Source organism: Astatotilapia calliptera, chromosome 11 (assembly GCF_964374335.1).
Source record: "Astatotilapia calliptera chromosome 11, fAstCal68.1, whole genome shotgun sequence".
Lineage (NCBI taxonomy): Eukaryota > Metazoa > Chordata > Actinopteri > Cichliformes > Cichlidae > Astatotilapia > Astatotilapia calliptera.
Window position 1 is genome coordinate 26403439 of NC_137432.1, and position 24791 is coordinate 26428229.

General features: G+C 44.6%; 1 protein-coding gene across 1 annotated transcript; it reads left to right on the top strand.

Annotated features, from left to right (window-relative positions):
* Positions 1–156: 156 nt before the first annotated feature.
* On the top strand, positions 157–24721 carry megf8 (multiple EGF-like-domains 8). The gene is made up of 44 exons (XM_026183994.2): positions 157–392; positions 1081–1270; positions 1357–1520; positions 1626–1835; positions 1982–2162; positions 2430–2518; positions 3837–4050; positions 4149–4332; positions 4791–4936; positions 5018–5122; positions 5617–5768; positions 5904–6005; positions 6172–6319; positions 6709–6872; positions 7203–7406; positions 7677–7874; positions 7998–8258; positions 8361–8479; positions 8576–8707; positions 12949–13062; positions 13217–13300; positions 13412–13651; positions 13756–13940; positions 14082–14295; positions 14397–14637; positions 14722–14854; positions 14960–15207; positions 15516–15626; positions 15725–15843; positions 16634–16859; positions 16946–17117; positions 17286–17449; positions 17545–17680; positions 17763–17994; positions 18093–18219; positions 18310–18520; positions 18633–18847; positions 19881–20076; positions 20198–20366; positions 20453–20645; positions 20751–20921; positions 21033–21163; positions 21358–21490; positions 21621–24721. Exons 1-44 carry the CDS (start codon positions 369–371, stop codon positions 23109–23111), a joined length of 8643 nt encoding a protein of 2880 aa, XP_026039779.2. The 5' UTR covers positions 157–368; the 3' UTR covers positions 23112–24721.
* Positions 24722–24791: the final 70 nt, after the last annotated feature.

Sequence of the window (24791 nt, forward strand, 5' to 3'; positions counted from 1 at the left end):
CCAAAACACTGGCTTCTCACCACAACATGGTCCGCAGGAGTAGCGTCGATGCTTTTAAAACGTGTCGCTGATAGCTGCAAGCAGTTCCCCGAGGTGTACCATCATTTTGTTATTACATAATGAAGAATTACTCTCAAGAATGACTGATTCTTTTAGGGTCTGCAGCAACCAACGATTGCGCATCTGGATTTGGCCGAGCCGCTACCACTAGCTAGCGGACAGGCTAGCAGAGCAGAATGCTGTAGCGCTCTCCTCTGCAGTGAATCCAATTTAGTATCGACTGGATAGCCAGCTGTCAGTTTGCAGCCCTCACTAGTTAGCTCGTGCAGTAACTGACGTTTAAAGGCCTGCCGAAAATGTAAACCACCATGCGAACAAAGAGACGGGAAATGGTAAGTGTTATTTTGTATCCAGACCAACTGATGAGCTCAGATTAACTGTATTCCGTTTGCTACCTTAGCTTAGCTACCCTTTCGTTAGCTTTGTTGTGATAGCCTGCAGAGACCCTTGCTGCTAATTGTCGTAGGTTCATCCTTTGGCTAGTTTGTTGTAAGAAACCCAGATAATAAAAGTTAAACTGTGTTGTCTGCTATTCTAATGTAACACTGCAGATGTGGATTATCGTCGTTTCACCTTGACGTTTGTGTGGTATGATTTCTGGAGTCGTAATGTTTACGAGCTACTTCCCTGTACACGTTAGCAACATCAGCATAAGAATTTTTGCAATAGCTTTTCTTGAGTCTGGCAATTTGTAGTAATCCTTGTAATCTGATCATTAAGCCTGATTGGTTGTTGCTGCAGGGTGAATGGCATTGCAGTTGACATATGACTCATAGCGCTTTAAATTGGACCCTTTCAGTGGCATAAGACTGAACAGCGAGACCTGAGAACAACTAGGGGGACTTTGATGTCCATAAGGCGTTCCCTTGTATCCAGATCGGATCGTTCAGTTGTTATATGTAGTCGATAAACGAACCTTAAGAGATTGGTCTTCATATGTGCTGAAAATGTTCAAGGTTTGTTATTAGGACACCAACACCAACCGATTCCCACCTTGCTCTTTCCCTTTCCATCTTTCAGGCAGTGCCAGTGATGGCCTCCCCCCTCCCTGTCTCCTTCATACTGGTGGTTCTCCTGTTGGCCAAGTCGCCTTTGTGCCAGGCAGGGGACTGCAAGGGCCACAGGCAGGTTTTGAGGGGACCACCTGGCTATGTGACAGATGGAGCAGGAAACTACTCTGTCAATGGGAATTGCGAGTGGCTCATCAAAGGTGGAGAAAATGGTTTTTGTCATTATTTTTTGTTGTTTTCTGTGATTATTCAAAGTGATATTTATCGAATTCTTCATATTTTCCAGCTCCCAACAACAGTCACCGCATTGTCTTGAATTTCACCTTCATGAACACAGAGTGCACTTATGACTACCTTTTTGTGTATGATGGGGACTCCTACCAAAGCCCCCTGCTAGCCAGTCTGAGTGGCCACACGTTGCCCCAGCCCGTTGAAGCAAAGTCTGGCAAGGTAACCAAGAAAAGATACCACAGCTGAAAGGCCAGGATGATTCTTGAAACTTCATTAGCATTGAATTCTAACTTAATTTGTGTTCACTCTTAAACTGTGTTCCAGATGCTGCTTCACCTCTTCAGTGACGCTAATTACAACCTCCTGGGTTTCAATGCAACTTACACCTTCTCTTTGTGCCCTGGAGCGTGTGGCGGTCATGGTCGTTGTGATTCCTCTACATCAAAGTGCCATTGTCATCAGGGTTGGGGTGGGCCCTCATGTACAACCCCTCTGTGCACTCAAGCTTGTTCTGTGAACGGCCAGTGTGACAAGGTAAGAGTAGGGATAGGGACGATTAAATGAACACACACAAAAAATATATACTATAGTCGCACAGTAACGCGTTTCTCAACCTGATTAGGTTATTCATTTGTGTGCCGTGATGAAACTTTTCATATTTGCTTTCATTCATTTTTCAGAAAGGAGAGCGTTGTCTGTGTAAGCCAGGCTTTGTGGGTCAAAACTGCCAGCTTGGTCTCTATAATGACAGCGGTGCAGGGAAGTGGTGGCGTGTGAGTGAAGAAAACCCCTACACACCTCCCAGGACAGGTTCTGCAGGCGTGTACCTCTCCTCCACAGGAGCCATGTACCTGTTTGGCGGTAAGAGCAACACACAGTTAAATTCCACTGATACAATTTTTCTGCTTAGAAAAACATTTTTAACACACAAGACAACGGCAAGGTTTTTGACTTTGATTCTTTGGTATATGTTAATAATCATAACTCAACACAATTTGTTGCTGTGTTACATATTAACCATCAGTGATGTTGATGTCTTTGTTAGAGCTGAATGCCAATGTCTGAGTCATCAGTCTCATATCTCATTATTGGCTTGTTTGAATTATATTTTGCTTATCTTCTTTGCAGGATTTGATCTGAACAGAGCTCTTGGTGACTTGATCAAATACAATTTTACATCCAACCAATGGGAAAGCAGGTCTTATGGTCATTCACCTGTAAGTGAACATACACTCAAACATGTGCTGTTTTTCTTACCTTCTGCTATTGCATTTGCTTTGTCATTCTCTATGCAAACAAGTGTCCAAGTTACTGTCAGCACTTTACAATAAATTGATCCTCAAAATGTCATGTAGGCAAGAAATGTAGTTTCCTTAATCAGGAGAATGGATTCAAAGATATCCATTCCAAGATTTTCTCTCAATGACTTGTCAGGCCCCAACTTATCCTCTGACAACCAGGAACTCAGGAACAACTCTGGAATCAGGATTTCTTTTTAAAATAACTTTAAAAGACAATATTAAAACTATAGAGAAGGATTAAAGCCAAAACCTATTACTATTACTTATAACTTATACTAGTTTAACCATTTACTTATGGCCATTTATTGCAATAGCCTAAATGCAAAATCTTAAAAAACAGAAACATATTACTAGCTAATGCAGGACTATACCAGTCTCACAAAGTTGGTCTCTACAGCTGTTTAATATCATTTGTAAAATTTTAATACAAATGCTCAATTTTTTCACTCCAACAACTCAGTTAATGCAGTCCATTATTCACACTTTTTAAACATTTTATTTTATGCTTCTCTCTGGTTACTGTCCAAACGTACGACCTAATCTCAACATGGCACAGCTGTTTAACCAGTTTCTGACAGTTAGCACCTCTTACACTTATTTGAAGTGTGGCTGAAGGGCACATGGTAGCTAGTGCTCTGTGATGCAGTCATCCAGTAGCAAAAGACTGGCAGACATGCAGACATCTGCACAGATCCTTAAGGTCACCATCTAGTGTTAAAATTTCCATCACTTGAATTTAAGTAGATCCTTGCATACTTGTGGATATCAAAACTTTTAACATGCCTTTCTTGCTTTCTTTTATTTATTTATTTATTTATTTATTTATGTATTTATTTATTTATTTATTTATTTTTGTTCAGTGCTCATTGACCGTATTTATTTAATGCCACTTTGTGGTGATAGAGTATTACATTCTACTGATTGCTTGTTAAAAACAAGGTAAATCGATAAAGTCAAGAATATTTGCTTATTTTTTTGTAAATAATGTTGTAACTGTTTAAGAATATTTTTTTTTAATTTATCGAACCTGTTTATGACAAATGTGCATTTTTAGTTTTTATAGAAATCAGTTTATTGCAGTGTATACTCTGCTCACTCACTTTTTTTTAATATATCCTATTTGTTTGCACATGTAAACATAGTCGATGGGAATTCTAGCATTCTCATTTTTTGGTTTAACATCTCAATCGTATTCCTTTCCTTCGTGCTCTCTTTGGCTCTCCTACTCTGTCAGGTGGCTCGTCATTCCCACACAGCAGTAGAGTATATGGGTAAAATGGTTGTCTTTGGAGGAGAGCTAGCCAACGGCTCCCTGGCCAATGATGTGTGGATGTACCGGCCTCTCAATGATGACTGGCAACAGCTTGGCTTTTCCACTTCACGTGGTGCTCCTAAACTGGCTAATCACGCTGCGGCTATAGTAGACAGTTATCTCTATGTGTTTGGAGGTGGGTTCGCATGTATACTGTCACGTTGCACTTTGTCTTTTTTTATATCAGCATTTTTAATCCACTAAGAAACGAACAAACCCAAATTTGTTTCCCAGGTCGTACTGAGGAGGATATGTTTTCCTCGACTCTGTATCGGTTCGGCCTGCATGGCTCTGGACGGTGGGAGACGGTTCAGCCCACAGGTGGGAAGCCACCTGCCACTGCTGGGCACTCCATGGTCTTCCACGGCCCTTCCAGGACATTACTTGTCTATGGAGGGCACAGGCCTACCACTGCCAGGTGTGTACCTTCTCATACATTAGAAGGTAGAGGTTGAGAGGAGAGTGGGAATCTGTCTTTTATGTATAAGACCACATCACACTCACTTAAACATTGATTTCCTAAGTTTATTAATTATACTATTAGTTTAGTCTGTTATTTTATCAATCCCTCCTGCTAGTGATGCACTAGCATCACTGACTTTTGCTGACATTTTGTGTAAGCAACACACAATCTGTTCCCTAGACAGGCTCATTGTCATCAATGTCCACTTGAGCTTTTTAAGTCAGTATTGGACCAATATCTCATCATCTCATCCCAACATAATAAGATATATTTTATCCCAAGATTTAATTCTTTTGTGATAACTTGCTACACAAAGTTAGTTAAGTGCTTCAGAAAACTCCAGGAAGTGGGGACTTTTAAAAAACGGCATCTTTATAGACAATAGAAATATACATACTGTATATGTTTCTTAGGTTTAGTGTCAGGGTGAACAAAACAGACGTGTTCCATGTGGATCGACGATTTTGGACATCCTTCCGTTCGCGTTTCGCAGCAACTGGCCCAAGAGAGCGAGCTTTCCATTCAGCCACTGTCATTGGAAACTACATGGTTGTCTACGGTGAGTCCTGAGATAATTAGCAGAGTTTGTTTCATAATCAGTCCAGCCATGTTTATATTTATCTGTTTGTTTGTCTTGCAGGAGGAAATGTGCACATTCATTTCCATGAGGAAAAGTGCTATGATGAGGAAATCTTTTTCTACCATCTGGGTTGTCACCAGTGGGTCTCAGCAAAGGAGAAACTCAGTGAGTATGAAAGTGAACAAAACAGCCGACTTCTAGATTGCACCTTACGTGTTTGATTTATTTTTCTAGCACATTATATTTTATTTGGTCTTGAAATGGTTGTGATTAGACAGCCAAATAAAGTCCACTTTGTATATGTAGATGAAATAAGCACTAAATGTCTTTATGCTCCACTGTGAGTATATTTGTACAAACCTAAGGGACAATCAGAAGATTTGGGGCTAAAATCCATTTGAGATCTGAGCAGGTTGCACAAATGCACAAGTTTATTTTCACTTCTCCTTTTTACTTCAACTTTTTTTATTTTCACCATCTTCAGTTTTTTCCTGAGTGGGTAGCCTTATGCCAGAACTCTGAAATGCAAAGGCACATGCAGTTTTTTCTTGTTGTTTTACATTTGTTTTTTTATTTAAGGTCCATTTTAAACACCATCCATCTTAGTGATTGTTACCTCTGCATGTGAAGTGGTCACAGAGCTGTCATATTTTTCCAAGGTGGTGATGCTGTGAGGGGACGTTACTCACATGTTGCTGCAGTGATGGAGGGACGAGTGTTGCTGGTTGCTGGAGGTTACAGTGGCATTGCGCGTGGAGACCTTGTGGCTTACAAAGTTCCCCTTTTTGTCAGTAGCGACCAAGGTGACAGGGTGAGTGAAAGCGCTGTAAACCAATAGTATTTGGAAGACTGTCTGTGGCTGGAAGAATCTCAGTGGTTGAAAATTATGTTGACTAAGAGCATCTAATGGTAATGAAATTGTTGTGTTTGTTTGTTTCATCATCAGGATGCTGTTTGTGCTGAGGCAGTAGATGAAAATATGTGCCTGAAGAACCCAGAGTGCAGCTGGTGTGAAGGCCGCTGTCGAGAGTACCAGCCCACTAACCCGGTAACACTTCTCTCAGACTTTGTGTTAAATTGTAACAATGCCTGTTTTTTTTGTTTTTTTTTGGGGGGGGGGGATCCATTTCTACGTTTTCAGAAATCTAATCCTTTCCTTTTCAGACTGTTTGTTTAGGTATAGCTAAAGTGCAAATTCTGTTTTCTGGTCGCAGTGTGGAAGTACTGGTTGCTTGGGCCTTGCTCGCTTCCTGTCTGACTGCCAGTCCTGTCTGGTGTTCAGTGGCACTCCAGCTTCTCTGGCCCGTGCCCCTGGTGAATTTGGCTGGTGTGTTCAGAATGAGTCCTGCCTACCAGTGTCAGGTGAGTCCCAGGGAGGGAGGAATGAGGGCAGACGAAAAGGGTCAAGACTGGAAAATGATGTTGGGAGTTGACATGGGAGGGACGTAATTGACTCGTGTTTGGTGTGTTTCAGAGGTGAAGTACAGTGACTTGGCTATACCCAGCTGAGACTGGACAGGTTCCTCAAACCACAGTTTGACTCGCCTGTCTAGTCACATACTTCTGGTGCAGTGAGGTCATTTTACTCCTTCAGAACACACGTCAAACAAGACTTACCAATTACATTCATTTCAGTACAGTAGTGCACAGTAGAAAGCTGCTGTAATATGAGATTTAAGAGGCCCGATGTGTGGGGGTATTTTAGGGGTTTTTTTTGTGCATGTGCTGACCTTTCCCTCTCGGTCTCACAGAGCGAAGTGCGTGCCGTGTGGACCAGATCTCAGGGGCGTACGGCTGGTGGGGGGAGCGTACCCTTTTCCTAACCTCCCTCCACTCCTGTCGCACCGAGAACTATGTCCCGGGACTGCACCTGCTCACCTTCCAGCACCCCCGCAACGACTCCCAGCCTGACCAGGTATGGAGTCCAAATGTTTTGACTTTACCAGTTGAGCCTGTAACTGCTTCCCTCTCTGCTTATACTTACTCCTCCTTCCTGCCACCAATATTGCATTCGAGCTTGGATATAATGATTCTACTTTTGTTAGTTTTTCTTTGTGCTTTATGCTTTTTAACCTCGTCATGTCTCTTTTTCTTTTTCTCTGTTTGCTTTGGGTGGAAAGGATATTTTTGTTCAAGTTGTTTGTGAAACTTTGTGGAGCAGTTAGTAGAGAATAGTGCCTCTGTTGATGTGTTTCCACTTCCATCATCCTCCACTGTCCTCCATCCTCCTCACCCCTCACATTAGGTAACCATCCTCCGCAGCGCCACCATCATGCTTGGCCCTACCACAGAAATGGACGTAGCCTTACAGTTTAGGGGGTTTGTCCACCCATTGTGGGGCGGGCCTCCACCTGCACCCCCTCCTACAGAGACGGTCTCCATGTGGGCTCGCATCCAGAGGCTTCACTTTGAGGCTCGAATGGCAACAGGACCCAACTCCAGCCAGATGGTGAGGAGAAGTGCATGTCAGCTGGAATTTCTTTGTCTCTTTCTTTACAGCATAATTCTTTAGAGGATTATTTGTAGTAGATTTGATAATAAATTAAAATAATTTCAATTTCATATGGCCAAACATTGGAACTGTTGGAATGCTTAAGAATTGTTGGCGAAAGCCAATATCCTTGTCCCCAGGGCTCAATATTGTTATGAAACACTATTGTTTTATCCATATTTTCTTCATGTCCATATTTTGTGCATTGTGAACCCATTTGCTGATCAGGAGGTGGTGGGTCACTGGGCAGCTCAGCAGGAAAAGGAGCTGAAGCTCCTGACTCGACCAGATGGGAGTCGACTTTTCTCTAACCTCACTCGGGGAAACCATTACCTTGTTCAGGCGGAGGGCTACCTGAACAACTCGGGCTCAGGACAAACAAGTGAGATGGCCTTGATCTGGAACAGAACGTTGCCTGGAGGAAGTGTGAGTTTAACTTCAACAGCAAAACTAACTTATGCAAAATTCCTTTGTGATTTTTCTTAGATCATGAAACAAAAGCATAGTTTTAATACCCTTTCCTTTATATCTTGTGATATCTCCTTCTAGGAGATCTCCTTCCTATTCTCGGAGCCGTACCGCTCAGGTTCCTGCTCAGGGTACATGTCCTGTCTGGCCTGCCTGTCAGACCAGTCTTGTGGCTGGTGCCCGTCTTTGTCCCGCTGTCTGCTGCGTGACAGCCCAGACCTCGAACCCTGCCCTGAGGGGCTGAACAGTGAAGGGAAGATGGAAGGTCAGCTCCATCTGCTGTTAGCACCCCAGCACTGCACCATGTGTGAAGAATACAGAGACTGCTCTGCTTGTACTCAGGTATAACACAGATGCACATAAAAACTGACATTATCTGTCATTATTCTGACTTGTATACCATAACTGTATTCTTGACTCATGCTGTGCTAACTTTGATTGTAGGACCCTTATTGTGAGTGGCAGATAAACTCCAGCAAGAAAGGCGACTACCAGTGCAGTCGGCGAGGAAGAGTAGATGGATCCATACGTGATCCAAGGGGGTGTCCTAAAGTGTGCAACCAGTGAGTTGAAAAATAATATTCATTTTACATATTATTTTCGGTCATACAAACATCTCCAGCTCATCTTTTCTACTCTACTTTCACTTTCTTTTACAGGAGAAAGACATGTGGTGAATGCCTTTCCAACTCCAGCCAGTGTGCGTGGTGTGAATCTGCTCAAGCCTGCTTCTATTTTGCTGCCTACCTCACAAAGTACCCCTATGGAGAGTGTAGGGATTGGTATGACAGGTAAGATGAGAACATTGTTAAGATATTTTTGTTTTTTCCTTTTGTTTTATTTATAATCATTATAAATACTATAATAATATAGTCATCATGTCTATAATGCTGTAATGACTATAATCATTTTCTTTTTTACATTTTAAATGTAAAGTCATGCTTAACATAATCAAATGACTCATGAATACCTAAGAGTAAGTAAGTCAGTAAAGTCATCATATTAAATATTTTGTAAGATAAGATAACCGTTATTAGTCCCAGCAGAAAGTGGACAGTGCAAAGTTATATAGCAAAAATTAAAAACCCATAGTCATCAGCATTTAAGCGGTTTCCCTGGTTACGCGCTCTCATCTCTTTATTTGTCCAAAGGTTTCCTTGCCTTTTTCTGGGTGTTAGCAACTGTACAGTTGGACTGACATTACATAATTGGCTCTGACATTTCAAGACTGTTCCAACTGTATTTTTATCCTGTGAAATGATGAAATGTGTTTGACTGCCTCTAAAAATTCAAGTTTTGTTCTTCTGCTCATCCCTAAGACTACTGCTGGTCAGGGCTCCTGCTTGTACCTGTCTTATTTATAATTTACTTCTTACTATGTCTAATGGAAAATAAGTTCATATTGCTTTTTCTGAGCCTTATTATTATGATTTGTAGTACTACTAGTAGTAGTAGTAGTATTTCCCTTGCATGGCCAGGTCAACACAGACTAACAACTCCACTTCAATTTTAATTGCAACTTTCACCTCATAATCAGCTGTGAGTGTAATTTCTGCTAATAGCAGCAAGCACCCTTTCATTTGGTCACTGTATTCATCCATCCATCCATCCATCCATCCATCCATCCATCCATCCATCCATCCATCTTCATCCGCTTTATCCGAGGCTGGGTCGCGGGGGCAGCAGCCTAAGCAAAGAGGCCCAGACCTCCCTCTCCCCAGCTACCTCCTCCAGCTTATCCGAGGGAACACCAAGGCTTTCCCAGGCCAGCCGAGAGATATAATCTCTCCAGCGTGTCCTGGGTCTGCCCCGGGGCCTCCTCCCGGTGGGACATGCCCGGAACACCTCACGCAGGAGGCGCCCAGGAGGTATCCTTGTCAGATGCCTGAACCACCTCAGCTGGCTCCTTTCGATGTGGAGCAGCAGCGGCTCTACTCTGAGCCCCTCCCGGATGGCCGAACTTCTCACCCTATCTCTAAGGGAGAGGCCAGCCACCCTTCGGAGGAAGCTCATTTCTGCCGCTTGTATCCGCAATCTCGTTCTTTCGGTCACTACCCACAGCTCATGGCCATAGGGTAGGGACGTAGATCGACCGGTAAATTGAGAGCTTCGCTTTTACACTCAGCTCCCTCTTCACCACGACGGACCGGTGCAGCGTCCGCATCACTGCAGCCGCAGCCCCAATCTGTCTGTCGATCTCCGGTTCCCTTCTCCCATCACTCGCGAACAAGACCCCGAGATATTTGAACTCATCCACTTGGGGCAGGAACTCATCCCCGACCCGGAGTGGGCACTCCACCCTTTTCCAGCTGAGAACCATGGCCTCAGATTTGGAGGTGCTGATCCTCATTCCCGCTGCTTCACACTCGGCTGCGAACCGTTTCAGTGCGAGCTGGAGGCCCTCACCCGATGAAGTCAACAGAACCACATCATCCGCAAAAAGCAGAGATGAGATTCTGAGGCCACCAAAGTGAAAGCCCTCAGCCACTTGGCTGCGCCTAGAAATCCTGTCCATAAAAATTATGAACAGAACCGGTGACAAAGGGCAGCCCCGGCAGAGCCCATCACCCACCGGGAACGAGTCCGACTTATTGCCGGCAATGCAAACCAAGCTCTTGCAACAGTTGTATAGGGATCGAATGGCCCGTAGCAATGGGCCAGACACCCCATACTCCTGCAACACCTCCCACAGGACACCCAGGGGGACACGGTCGAATGCCTTCTCCAAGTCCACAAAACACATGTAGACTGGTTTGGCAAACTCCCATGCACCCTCAAGTATCCTTGAGAGGATAAAGAGCTGGTCCTGTGTTCCGCGACCAGGACGAAAACCGCATTGTTCCTCCTGTATCCGAGGTTCGACTAGCGGACGAACTCTCCTTTCCAGCACCCTGGCATAGACTTTCCCAGGGAGGCTGAGGAGTGTGATTCCCCCTGTAGTTGGAACACACCCTCCGGTCTCCCTTCTTAAAGATGGGGACCACCACCCCGGTCTGCCAGTCCAGGGGTACGGCCCTGATCTCCACGCAACATTGTAGAGGCGTGTCAACCAGGACAGCCCTACAACATCCAGAGCCTTCATGAACTCGGGGCGGACCTCATCAACACCAGGGGCTCTGCCACCAAGGAGTTGTTTAACTGCCTCACTGACCTCGCCCCTGGAAATTGGCAGGTCATTCCCCTCATCCCCAGACTCTGCTTCCTCCTCGGAAGACGTGTCAGTGGGATTAAAGAGGTCCTCGAAGTATTCCTTCCACCGCCTGACAATTTTCTCAGTCGACATCAGCAGCGCTCCGCCAGCACTATACACAGTGCAGGTAGAGCACCGCTTTCCCCTCCTGAGACGCCTGACAGTTTGCCAGAATCTCTTTGAGGCAGTCCAAAAGTCTTTTTCCATGGCCTCTCCGAGCTCCTCCCACACCCGAGTTTTTGCTTCAGCCACTGCCCGAGCCACATTCCGCTTGGCTTGTCGATAGCTGTCGGCTGCCTCCGGAGTCCCACAGGCTAACCAAGCCCGATAGGACTCCTTCTTCAGCCTGGTGGCTTCCTTCACCTCTGGTGTCCACCATTTGGTTCGGGGATTACCACCACGGCAGGCACCAACCACCTTGCGGCCGCAGCTCAGTGCAGCAGTTTCAGCAATGGAGACGCTGAACATGGTCCATTCGGACTCAATGTCCCCAGTCTCCCTCGGAATGCTGTTGAAGCTCTGCCGGAGGTGTGCGTTGAAGATCTCGTGGACTGGGGCCTCTGCTAGACGTTCCCAGCACACCCTCACTACGCGTTTAGGTGCACCGGGTCTGTCCAGCATCCTCCCCCGCCACATGATCCAACTCACCACCAGGTGGTGATCAGTTGACAGCTCAGCCCCTCTCTTTACCCGAGTGTCCAAAACATATGGTCGCAGGTCTGGTGATACGATTACAACGGCCTACGGCCTAGAGCGTCCTGGTGCCACGTGCACTTATGGACACTCTTATGTTCGAACAAGGTGTTCGTTATGGCCAAACTGTGATTTGCACAGAAGTCCAATAACAAAACACCGCTCAGGTTCAGATCAGGGAGGCCGTTCCTCCCAATCACACCCCTCCAGGTCTCGCTGTCGTTACCCACGTGAGCATTGAAGTCTCCCAGCAGGACAACAGAGACTCCAGGTGGAGCACCTTCCAGCACCCCGCCGCGTCTCACCAGGGGCAACTCCAGACTGAGACAGAGTCCAGCCCATCTCCAGGAGACTGGTTCCAGAGCCCAAGAGGTGAGCCCGACTATATCTAGCCGGTACCTCTCAACCTCACGCACTAACTCAGGCTCCTTCCCCACCAGAGAGGTGACATTCCATGTCCCTATTACCAGTCTTGGTAGCCGGGGATCAGTCCGCCAGGGCCTCCGCTCCTGGCCGCCATCCGGCACACAATGCACCCGACCCCTATGGCGCCTGCGGGAGGATGGGCCCATGTCTCCTCTTCGGGCTGTGCCCGGCCGGGCCCCATGGACTAAGGCCCAGACGCTCGCCCTCGGGCACCCTCCCCGGGCCTGGCTCCAGGGCGGGGCCCCGGTAACCCTATCCCGGGCAGGGTAAACTGTTCCCTCGATGTTCTCTTCATAAGGGTCTTCTGAATCGCTCTTTGTCTGGTCCCTCACCCACAACCAATTTGCCATGGGAGACCCTACCAGGGGGCAAAAGCCCCCAGTCAACATAGCCCCTGGGATCCCTGGGACACACAAACCCCTCCACCACGATAAGGTAGCGATTCACGGAGAGGCTGTATTCATGTAAACTCAATTTAAAACAAGGATTTTGGATTTGGTATCAAAAGCAGTTGCCAGTATTTGATTAAAAGTGGAAGGTACTGAAGCGTCAGCCCTGAAGAGAGAATTTTTTTTCTTAACTTTCCAAATGCTTTCACATGCAGTAATATACTCGCATTAGATGAGCAAAAACACAAGAAACAACACATTTAGATTTTGCCAGACAGTTGAATTGACCCTTTAATGGCAATCAATAATAAAATATTATTTTTTTGCTTGTCAGTGTTCACTCAGTTCCCCAGTGTAAGCAGTGTTCAGCTTTAAACACATGTACAGAGTGCCTGAAGACTTTTCAGTGTGGCTGGTGTGGTGACTACAATAATCCCACAATTGGAAAGTAAGTACAGCAAACCCATAACAACACAAAAAAGTATACAGATTCCCAGAACTGCATATAAGGCAAATGCAATCTTTATAGTATCAGGTTGCTGATAAGTTAACACTCATTGTGATTTCTGTGTGTATTTCGTATTTTCTGCCCTTCTTTTCAGATGCTTGAGGGGAGACTGGGCAGGAATGGATGATCCATCAGTGTATAACTGTAGTGTGGCTGTGGCTGAAGCTCGGGCTGCAAAGTGAGATATCTCTCATCATGTTTCTTGTACATATATCCTGAACAAACTGATAGCCAGATGTGTGTGTAGTATATCAGTCCAAGTTTACATTTGTCTTTCTTGCTTCTCTAGCCCTGAACCCCAAACTTCAGCCCCACCTCGCCCCTTAGAAATGGAGATGGAGTTGGAGCATTTGAGTGATGAAGAGCAAGATGCAATCTGGGCCTATCCCACATGTCCTGATGTAGAGGAATGCAGGCTGGGCCTCCACAACTGTCACCCCTCTGCTACCTGCATCAACACTCCCACTTCATATGAGTGCCATTGTGAGAGAGGATTCACAGGGGATGGCACACTGCACTGCAACCAAACGTAAGTGCATTAAAATACAGTAATCCACGAATTCCTTCTTTAAATCTCTTAATAAAATCTTTTTATTCGTCTTGCTCATTGAGTTATCTTCCTTCGTCCCACAGCTGTTACAATGAGTGTCGTGAGGGCCAGTGTAGCGGCAGCCCACGGTTTGAGTGTGAATGCGCCCTGGGCTGGACATCTGATCCCGCTACTCTGGTTCTGAGTGGCGTAGAATGTGATGTTGACTGTGGCTGCAACTTCCACTCCACCTGTATTACTGCTCCAGGGATCTGTGATGAATGCCAAGGTCAGATTTTGATAAAGGGATTATAGTGATTTGATTTCAGTCACTATTCATAAAACTGAAACTGTGGGAGGCATTTTGGTGTTTGATAGATAAAGGCTGTCGTGTTGTTTATTGGTTAACATTCACTTGCTTCACTTTCAGACTGGACTACAGGGCCTCACTGTGAGCACTGCCGTCCAGGTAGCTTTGGCTCAGCCCTGGCTGGTGGCAGCGGCTGTGTTCCCTGTGAGTGTAACGGACACGGCGACTCTCTCCAGGGATACTGTCACAACCAGACAGGCCAGTGTTACTGCACCCACAACACTCAGGGACCACACTGCGAGTCCTGTCTGCCTGGCTACTATGGAGATCCCAGGTAAAGATCTTCACTATTTTGCTGAGTAGGAATAATTTCCTTGAATGATTTTCAGTGTATTCTGTGATCGTGACTTGTCTATGCTATCCTGTACCATCTAGGAACAATGGAACATGTTACCGCCAGTGCCAGGGCCGCTCTGTCCTGCTGTCCTCCACTTCCTCCACCACCATTCCCCTGTCCTCTTCTTTGGGGTGGCGGAGTGGCACAGAGGGGAAAGGTGGACTTTCTCATTGCCTGTGGGTCCTCTCTGTGACTGAAAACTTGGCACCCTGTCTGCCCAGACAGTTTTGTCCCCCAGTAGCTCTCACACTACACCCAGACTCTCATACCCATTGTAAAGTGAGTTCAAATAAACACAAATTACTTAACAGCTCACTGTACCTGAAACTGTGTTCATGACATTCAGGATGCTTTATTTTTCAGAGTTCGTATGTCTATGTGTTCGATGGCCTGCCTCGTTTTCTGGGTAACGGAGTCGTACATTCTGATCACAATCTAATTGGAGCATTTTGTGGCACCACGAGGACTCAGCCTATCACAGTGGAGGCCACTTCAGGTTTATCTTTAACTCATTGATTAATAAATACACAGTTTAGACTACAAAACCAGTTTACATATACACAATCACTCAGCATCGTATAATCGTCTCTTCTACCTCCAGGTGTGATCTCAGTCTACTTTGAAGCCAACGTCACTTCAGACAGACCTCAAGGCTTCAATGCATCTTTCTGGGTACGACGGTGTCAGCAGAGCTCTGATGAGGATGAAGATGGATCTGTATGTCCAGGTGGAGCCCAGTGCCAGGGTGGGCTCTGCCAGTGCCCTCAGGGATATGGGGGACCACACTGTGACCGGCTAGTGTGCCCACAGGATTGTGGAATAGCAGAAGGAAGAGGAACTTGTAATATAGTAAGAGCTGTGAACTTTTTTTTTTTTTTAAGTTTGCTTTTCTTAAATTTCCAAGTGTCTCTTTTTTCAAAAGTAAAACTTAATTAAATATACTGTGACATTTTTATTTTTATTTTATTTGTAACGCTCATAAAAACATATTTCTAGTTGTGTACTTGATAATTTTCGTGTTTTTGTTTTTTTTGTTAACTTTCTTTTGTTTGTTTGGTTGGTTGGTTTTTGAGGGTTTTTTTGTTTAGGAAGTCAGTTTTAAAAAAATTATAAAATAAAACACAGAACATTAACCAGCATAACTCTGTTTGTCTTAGTCTCTGGGAGTGTGCGTGTGCTCAGAGAGCTGGGTTGGGTCAGACTGCTCTATTCCTCGAGACTTCAACAGCTTGGTGTGGGAAACCTTACTGGACACACAGATGACTGTGGTAAGGACCAAAGAAAAACAAACGAGAACAATACTGAAGTGTGCATGGCTGACACAACGCAGCACACACAAATAAACATTGTGCTTTCCCCCCAACAGAACCAGGCCCACAGGTTCCTCCACAGGATGGGACACTCTCTGGTGTCTGGACCACAGGGCAACCTCTGGATGTATGGAGGGCTTTCTCTGACAGAAGGAATTCTGGGAAATGTCTATAGGTAAGAAAGTGCAACAACAGTCTATAAATGCTTAGACAAAGAGCTTGTAAGAATCAATTTTCAGTAGTATTCATGTTTCAGGTTGGGGCACATGTGACTCAGGAGCTAAAGTAGGTTGTCTATTGGAAGGTGAGAGGTTTGATACCTGGCTACTCTAGTCTTCATGTCAAAGTATCTTTGGGTAAAATACTGAAGCCCAAGTTGCACTTGATGAATCTATCAGAGTGAGTGTGTATGAATGCTAGGTTATATGCACTCAAATGCATGTGTGTTTGAATGGGTGAATGGGTATGGTAGTAGAAATGCATTTGGAGTGCTCAGAGTAGAAAAATGCCATTTCAGGCAACAAGCCCATCCATTTGTGAAAACTACTGAAAACCTTCTGTCTTATTACTGTGAAAGTGTCATGTGTTTAACTCCTTGAAGGAGTTTGTTCATATTTGGGACAAACCTTTGTTCAACTTGTAACTCCGAATAAGTTACATTTTGATTTTGGTTTTATGGAATTGGTAACACGAATGTTGAATCTTGAAATGCATTGCTTTCTTTGCAGCAGCATCTTAAACATTTTGAAATATAATCTTCAACATTTTAATCTATCACAATCACCTTTATTGGCATAATAATAATAATATTCTGAGACTGTAGCATAGGAACAATAAAACTTACATAACCCTTTTGCACATAGCTTGGCGTAGGCATCCAGCAACAAGTTGGTTAGGTAATCTCACAGTCACGTAGTGCAGTGTTGCCTCTGTATGTGTGTAATAATTCCTTCTGGTTGGTTTAGATATTCTGTGTTGGAACGTCGTTGGACACAAATGTTGACAAGCTCTGTGGAAGAAGGGTCGATGCCAAACCCTCGCTACCATCACGCCTCTGCAATGCTGAGTCATGAGTCTGGCGCTGGAGCCAATCATAACTTTATGTTGGTAGTAGGTGGGGTCACACAAGATGGCGTTTCCATGGATACCTGGACTCTCAATCTCAGCAGTTTAGTCTGGAGAGAGCACAAGGTTGGTATCTGACTTGATATGGAAATAAAGAATATGTGAAAAATCTTTTTTCTTTCTTTAACTAATGAATTTTCTTCTGCTGACAGAGCACAGTGCTTCCTCCAGTGGCAGGTCACACTTTAACTGTACGGCGAGACTGCTCTGTGCTGTTGATTGGCGGTTACTCTCCTGAAAATGGTTTCAATCACCATTTACTTGAGTTCAACCCTCAGTCTGGAAACTGGACCATTGCCCCCCACACTGGCACACCACCTACAGGTTTTTGAAGCCTTTCATAATGTCAATAACTCACTGATGCACCGCTTATTGTTATAACAATACAGAATCACATTGTGAAAAAATTTTTTTTTTAAAGAGACAAATATAGCTCTAAACACTCTTTTCATTGCACATAAACCTATTTTACTTGCTTTGTTCTTGAATCAGGTTTGTATGGCCACACGGCAGTCTACCATGAACAGACTGATGCCATCTATGTCTTTGGAGGCTACCGCTTTCACGTGGAAAGTGTAGAGCCATCTGCTGAGCTCTACAGCCTGTATTACCCCAACCTCACCTGGTCTTTGCTGGCCACCTCTCAGGGTATTAAGGTAAGAAGTTGGAAAATCCAAGCAGTTGACATCCATCCATCCACTTTAGAAAGATAACTTCTGGATTCCTGCTGTGTCATCTCTCTCCTGTGTAGCCCCTGTCCCGTTTCTTCCATGCTGCTGCACTGATTAAAGACACTATGGTGATTGTGGGCGGCAGGACAGAAGCAGAAGACTACAGTAACTCTGTCTCTCTGTACCAGATCAACTGTAACACCTGGATACAACCAGGTAACTATACATTTCTAGCTGCAGGTTAATTTGTAAATCATAAAACATCATAGGCTAATCTCTTCTCGTGTTTTTGTTTTAGTGTCAGCTGTTGGAGATCCAGTTAATGGTTCGGTGTCCCTTGCTATGACGAGCTGGGGCGGTCGTCTCTTCCTGTCAGGAGGCTTCAATGGCGTCACCCTTGGCAGACTCCTAACCCTGTCTGTGCCCTCTGACCCCTGCGCCCTTCTTCCCACACCAGAGGCTTGCAACACCACCACAGGCAGCTGCATATGGTGTAGAGGGAGCTGTGCTTCTTCTGACACTGCTGAGAGGTAACACGTTGTTTGACAGCAATTCTGAGCTTGAAGTTATGTGCAGCTATGAAATAAAATGCATATGACATTCACTTCTGTTCCTTGTTCTCCATCAGAATGGGATGCTTCACTGGACAGTCTCCCTGTTCTCCAACCCCTCGTGAGCCAGACCAATGTCGCAGACTCAAGACATGCAGTGAATGCCTTGCACGACACCCTAAAACATTTTCCAGTCAATCCCAGGTAACATGTAATGCCCCTTCTCAAACACAGTTAATCACTCAAAGAGAGACCGTTACTGTGAACTAAAGTCTGTTCTTAATAAATTCCCAGCCTGTTTTACAGTGTAAGTGGTGCACAAATTGTCCAGAGGGGGCTTGTATCAGCAGCTCTCTCAGCTGCACAGCTGTACATGACTGTCGAATCAACCAGAGAGAGATCTTCCTGTCCAGCAACTGCACTGAGACTAGCTGTGAGGCTTCTGACTGCCCCAAGTGTACAGCTTCTGGAAAATGCATGTGGACTCGCCAGTTCAAACGCACAGGTACCTAGGTTCAGATGATGTGTTGGTGTTACAGAAAATGAATTTTATGATTAATAAATATTTTCCAATAAGAAATGTCGACCCCCTTCTCTTCTTTTTTTCCCTTCTCCAGGCGAAACGAGGCGCATCTTGAGTGTGAATCCCACTTATGACTGGACATGTTTCAGCTACGCTCTGCTCAACGTCTCACCCATGCAGGTGGAGTCATCCCCTCCTCTGCCGTGCCCTCCGCCATGCCACAGTCTCCATAACTGCAGCCTTTGTCTGAGCTCCAATGGCTCTGATGGGGGCTGGCAGCACTGTGTGTGGAGCATGGCCCTGCAGCGGGTAAGATTGTCATCATCATATGATCATGTCACAATATCACAGCTATAGCAATGCAATTAAAGAATAACTTAAAAAAGAGCTACTTCAACAACCTCTAACAAAGCTCAATATGCAAGAAAATAGTTCCAACTGAAGGTGGAAACGACCAGTTGAAGCCAAAAAACCCACTAACAAGTGCAAACAGGATGTGAAGGGGGCAATATTAGCGATCGGTGTTGTGCTGTCAATGTGTGAAAGACCCGCTCTACCCAGTGTCGCCGTAGCACTCGCTAATTTCACTCGCAGGTTGTACATGACAGAAAGACCAAACAGTGGATGTAGTTGTCTTTTATTTGGCTAAAGATATGATGCAATACAGATTGTGGTGAAAGGGGCTTTGACCAGCTGGTTAAGACTTTACTCAAGAAATGATATCCCAGGTAGAAAACATTTTTCAGTTTCTCATGTAACAAAGTAGTGGTTTACATGTTCTCCTAACAAGTAGCAGATCTCTATCCCAATTCTGGGTGGATAGTTTTATGGTTGCATCAGGAAGCGTGTCTAATGTAAAAAATCTACCAGATCAAACATGATGAGCCACTGTGGCGACTCCTTGTAAGTGAGGGAGCAGTTGAAATTAGCTCTGATAATGCATTATTTAACAGTAGCTAAGCTACATTTTTGTGCTTAGGTTTTACTTTACTCTCACTGGATGTGGTGCTGTGTCACTACTATTGTACTATGTTGCTGCTACCTCTGGCACCTTGTTTTAGTAGATTGCTAAGGTTAGCATCAGTGATAGTAGCTCATTGGAAGGAAGGATAGAAAATGCAGTTCATTTACTTACACTTATAAATGTTGCTGTGCGCAACCATCATTAAAATGTTCCTATATTTTTTTATGTTGTAGTGTTATCATTAAAACATATGTTTTCTGAAAATATTGTGACATAACTTTGAGGCCGTATCACCCACCCCTGATTGGAATGTTGGACTTTAAGTTAATTTATTTTCTTTTTAATTTAACTGAGCAAATCTCTTTCCCCTTCCTGTAGTGCATGAGCCGATCTTTTCTGCCCCTCCGGTGTGAGGCAGGCCAGTGCGGTCGACTGCTTTCTAGGGGAGACTCCTGCTCTCCCCAGTGCTCCCAGCTCACTCAGTGCTCCCAGTGCATTGCTAGGCCTCAGTGTGGTTGGTGTTCTTCTCGCGGGGGCAATGGAGCTGGACGCTGCCTACAGGGAGGACTTGATGGTGAGAACAATGTTAAATTTATGGTTTTGAAGAAGCTGAGCATCTTGGCATGTTATGAGTGGATTGTTTTGTTATTTATCAGCATACCTCTGTGTCTTTCTCTCTCCCCCCCCCTCCACAGGTGTGAGTGAGGGTGTCTGCCCTTTGACAAACAGCAGCTGGTCTTTTCTCCATTGTCCAGAGGAGGATGAATGCGCCAACGGTCATCACAACTGTAACAGCACTCAGGACTGCCACGATCTGCCACAAGGATACCACTGCACCTGCAAACAGGGTTACATACTTAGCAGGTAATATAAGAGGATAGTTTGAACTTTATTGTGTAGTGACTGAAGAAGTTCACTGAAATCTCCGCTTTTTGCGTCCTTCTGTGCAGTATTTCTGGTCAGTGTGAGCCAGTGTGTGCACAAGGCTGTGTGAATGGGACATGCACATCCCCTGGAGTTTGCCAGTGTCACTTTGGCTTTGTAGGGGATAACTGCTCCTCTCAGTGCAGCTGCAACAAACACAGCAACTGTGCTGGTGTTAACAAACCAGATGTTTGTTTGGAGTGTCACAATAACACCATGGTAAGTGCTTATAATAATCTACATTCACGTGCCTTAAACGTTTTTTTTTTGTTTTTTTTTTCATATTCAGTAATCCACTTTGTTTCCTCTATGCCCCAAATCTAGGGTAAACATTGTGAGAAGTGTAAGCCTCTGTTTGTGGGCTCTGCCAAGGGGGGTGGCACTTGCCATCCATGTCGGGAATTTTGCAAGGGAAACAGCGCTGTGTGTCTATCCCGGGATGAACTTAAGAAGGCACAGGAAACTCTACAATTATATCCTCTTGACCCTAACAGCGTAAGTAACTGAAATCCGTGAGGGTTTGTGTATGTGAATATATTTATATTAAAAAAACAAACACAAACCACTTTAGTTTTAAAGTTCTGTCACTTTTTGTCCTCCTATTAGATTCAGTCCTGGGTGTCTGAGGGTCCAACAGAGGAGAATGCTGTATGTGTAAATTGTCAGAACAACAGCGTAGGGGATCGGTGTGAGAGCTGCCTTAGTGGCTACTTCCTGCTGCAGGGGAAGTGTGAGAAGTGAGTAAAATCTGCTGCTGAGCTGTCACTGGAGTGTTATTATATAAAGTTATTATATAAAGTTTTAATGTGTGATTTTGATTACTCAGTACCTGGTCTGTCAGTTATAATCAGCAGATGTGTCTTTTACTATTAAGAGAAATGCTTATACATGCACAGTTGTAGTGAATGTTAATTTCTCCTCTTCATCACAGGTGTCAGTGTAATGGCCACGCAGACACATGCAATGAACACGATGGCACAGGCTGCCCCTGCCAAAACAACACAGAGACCTCCTCCTGCCTCAGCAGCCCCCAGAGTGATCGCAAAGATTGCTACAGACAACAGGTATGTGCATGCTGGAGTTCACAGTTTCCACTTTTTACAGTTTTGACTTGTTGAAATCCACATTTTTCTTTTTTTTTTTTTGTCAGTGAATGAAACATGCTTAAATTCTGTGTTTTACTCTTTCATTTAGTGTGCAAAGTGCAAGGATTCTTTCAATGGTACACCAGTGAATGGGCGTCAGTGCTACCGTCAGTTTAATGTGGACACAGAGTGCTGCTTTGACCCCACATCGCAGACCAACTGCTTTCATGATCCCACCATTCGCAACCTGCCCAAGGGGCGCACTGTATTCTTTGCTGCCCAGCCAAAGTTCACCAATGTGGACATTCGGGTCACCATTGATGTCACTTTTGGTGAGGTGGAGGTGTACGTGTCCAACTCTCATGACACCTTCATTGTGGACGTAGATCGATACACAGGGATTCACACCATCAAGATCGAGGAGGAATCTGTAGTTCCAGGGAAAACTGCCGGGACAGAAAAGGATTCACCTCCATCCCCTATAAAGGTGTTTGCCAACACCTCATCCAACTTTGCAGGTTCTGTGCTTTCCCAAAGCCTGCAAGCAAAACCTCCAGGAGCGGAAAGGGAAATTAGAGAGGAACGTGCTGAAGGACTCATCACCTATATCACCGTGTGGAAACCCCAGACGGTGCTGATTGTCCGTGGTGTTCGAGATCGTGTGGTGATCACCTTCCCCCATGAGGTGCACTCCTTGAAATCTAGTCGCTTTTACATCGCTCTGAGAGGTGTTGGAACTGAAGAGAGACAAGGAGAGTCCCAGGGCCTGCTGTTTCTGCGACAGGACCAAGCCCACATTGACCTTTTTGTCTTCTTCTCTGTCTTCTTCTCCTGCTTTTTCCTCTTCCTGTCTGTCTGCGTCCTCCTGTGGAAGGTTAAGCAGTTCCTGGACTTCCGTCGGGAGCAGCGTCGCCACATTCAGGAGATGACAAAGATGGCATCAAGGCCTTTTGCTAAGCTCACTATATACCTTGAGCCGGAGGAGCCTCAGCTCATCTACTTGCCTTCATCTGGTGGAGGGGTAGGGGGCAGCACTGTGTCGCTTGCTCATGCCCGCACAAGCAAGTTAAGTGGAGTGGTGGTTGGCCAGAGGGGCAGAGCAGGACCTGTCTCCTATAAACATGACCCATCCTCCGGACCCACAGCCCATCACCACCATCACCTCACCTTGGGTGGAGGAGGCAACAGCGGCCAGCATTTACCACTGCACTACTTGAACACCCATCATTATGCCAGTACCACAGCTGGCAACCCAGCCTCACATCATCACCACCCATCCACATACAGCGCTTACCAGCACTTTTGCCGTCCTGACCCTTTCCTCTCTCAGCTTATGGGCTTTTCCTATTCCTCCTTCAAGGTGGGGCCCATTACCCTGGAGCCCACAGATGATGGTATGGCTGGAGTGGCTACAGTCCTCTTCCAGCTGCCGGGGGGTGTCTTGGCTCCGAACCGCGCCTGTCTGGGCTCCGCACTGGTTACTTTGCGACAGAACCTGCAGGAATACTGTGGCCACGGCAATGGAGGCGGGCATCCAGGAGCGGGTGCAGGCCGCAAGGGGCTGCTGGGGCATCAGCACCTGACCACTATGGCTATGTAGAGAAACAAGTAACATTTTTATGAGAGATAGAATAAGTCTTTAAAGGGTTTGGTATATAATAAATTAATTTTGAAAGAAACAGCCACAAGGCAATGACAATATCCAGAAGTAAGAGCAACTTGAGCATTTTGAAGAGATGTACATATACTGTATAATGAATTTAAAGTGTCTTTTATTCTATTATGTGTTGCTATACTGTATTTCAGTGCTTCACATGACCAAGCCAGCTGTCTCTAGAATACACTACAACTGCTATACGTATCAGCAAAATGCGTCACATCGTGTCTGTGATCACTAAAGAGGTATGAGTGCACTCGACAGATTATGCGACTGAAGACTGAAGCTGGACTCTTGTTAAAATTATTCTCATTGACCAACAGAGGTGTAAAACCATGTGCTTGCTTTGAACCAACATGTGCTTTATACCCCCCTCCCCCAAAAAGTGACAATCAGAATTGCCATTGAGAACAAAAGACTTGATTTCGGCATAATGTGCAACATTTTGATTGTCAGCGCAGGAAAAAAGTCTGAGTTACTTGTGAGATGGTTTTTATATCATAGTCGATATGAATGATTTATTAATTGTAGCTAAGTATATGGCAGGCTTCTAAGCTACACGTTTATGTTAAACAGACTCAGTATGTTTCCGCATATGCATTCACCTGCTCTGTTACGTTATACATCTTTTTGCTCGTCTGCCTTCACTTCTTGCCTTGTCTGTGTGTCAGATGGCTTACACTGAATACTTGTGTTAATGGAAATGTGTTTGGTGCAGCTCCTGGAAGATGTTAAAGTGACATTTAGAGTTTTCTTTCATGAGTTGTTTTGAATTGAGAAGTTGTGAAGGATAATGTTTTCAGTATCGTTTTTGCACTCACGACACTACACTAACTTAACAGAACTCGTCCATTAAAATGAAGAAATTGTCCTTTTTTATGATTATTTTTTGTTCACATTAAATGTGTGTCGGTGTTGAGATGGTTCATTAAGCTGCCTTTTTTATGGCAGCTTGCCTTCTTAGGTGATTGTATGCACCAATCAAACTATGGTCTAACTAAAAATAAATAAATACAGTATGAACAGTTACATTTCATTAACAGTGGAAAGTGTTACATTAGAAAGTTCTCCTGGTGAGAGGTTTGTAAAGGTTTTGCAGCATTATTTTAATTGAATTACATGTTCACTGGTTTGTGTTAACGGGAGTATTTTGATTTACTTTTTTGCACTGCACAGAGCCATGGGGCTTTAAAATTCATGTGAAACACAAGAGCGGGGTGTCATCCATGCTCGGATGGCAAACATTGTCGTGGACGAACTCAGAATGGTGCTACTGGCGTTTTGTTTTTCTTTTCTTTTTTTTCCTTTTTTTTTGGGTAGTTCAGCAAAATAAAGCTCATATGAATACTGTCACTATTTATAGCAGCCATGCCCAAATGAGCATTAAAATTGTTGTGTCTTGTATCTCTGTAATTTTTTTTAACATGCTTTATTTTTGTACATAACTTATATTGTGTTTGTATTTTCGTTTTCAAAGAAGGGAACAGTGTTGTACAGAGGATTGTGTGAGGAGTCTGTCTTGAGTCAGCTGAAATAAAGTCTGTGGAACCTGATTATGCGCTTTTTTTTCTGTTACAAGTAAAAATACTTTAATATTTAAAAGCTGTAAAATTCTGGTGTTTG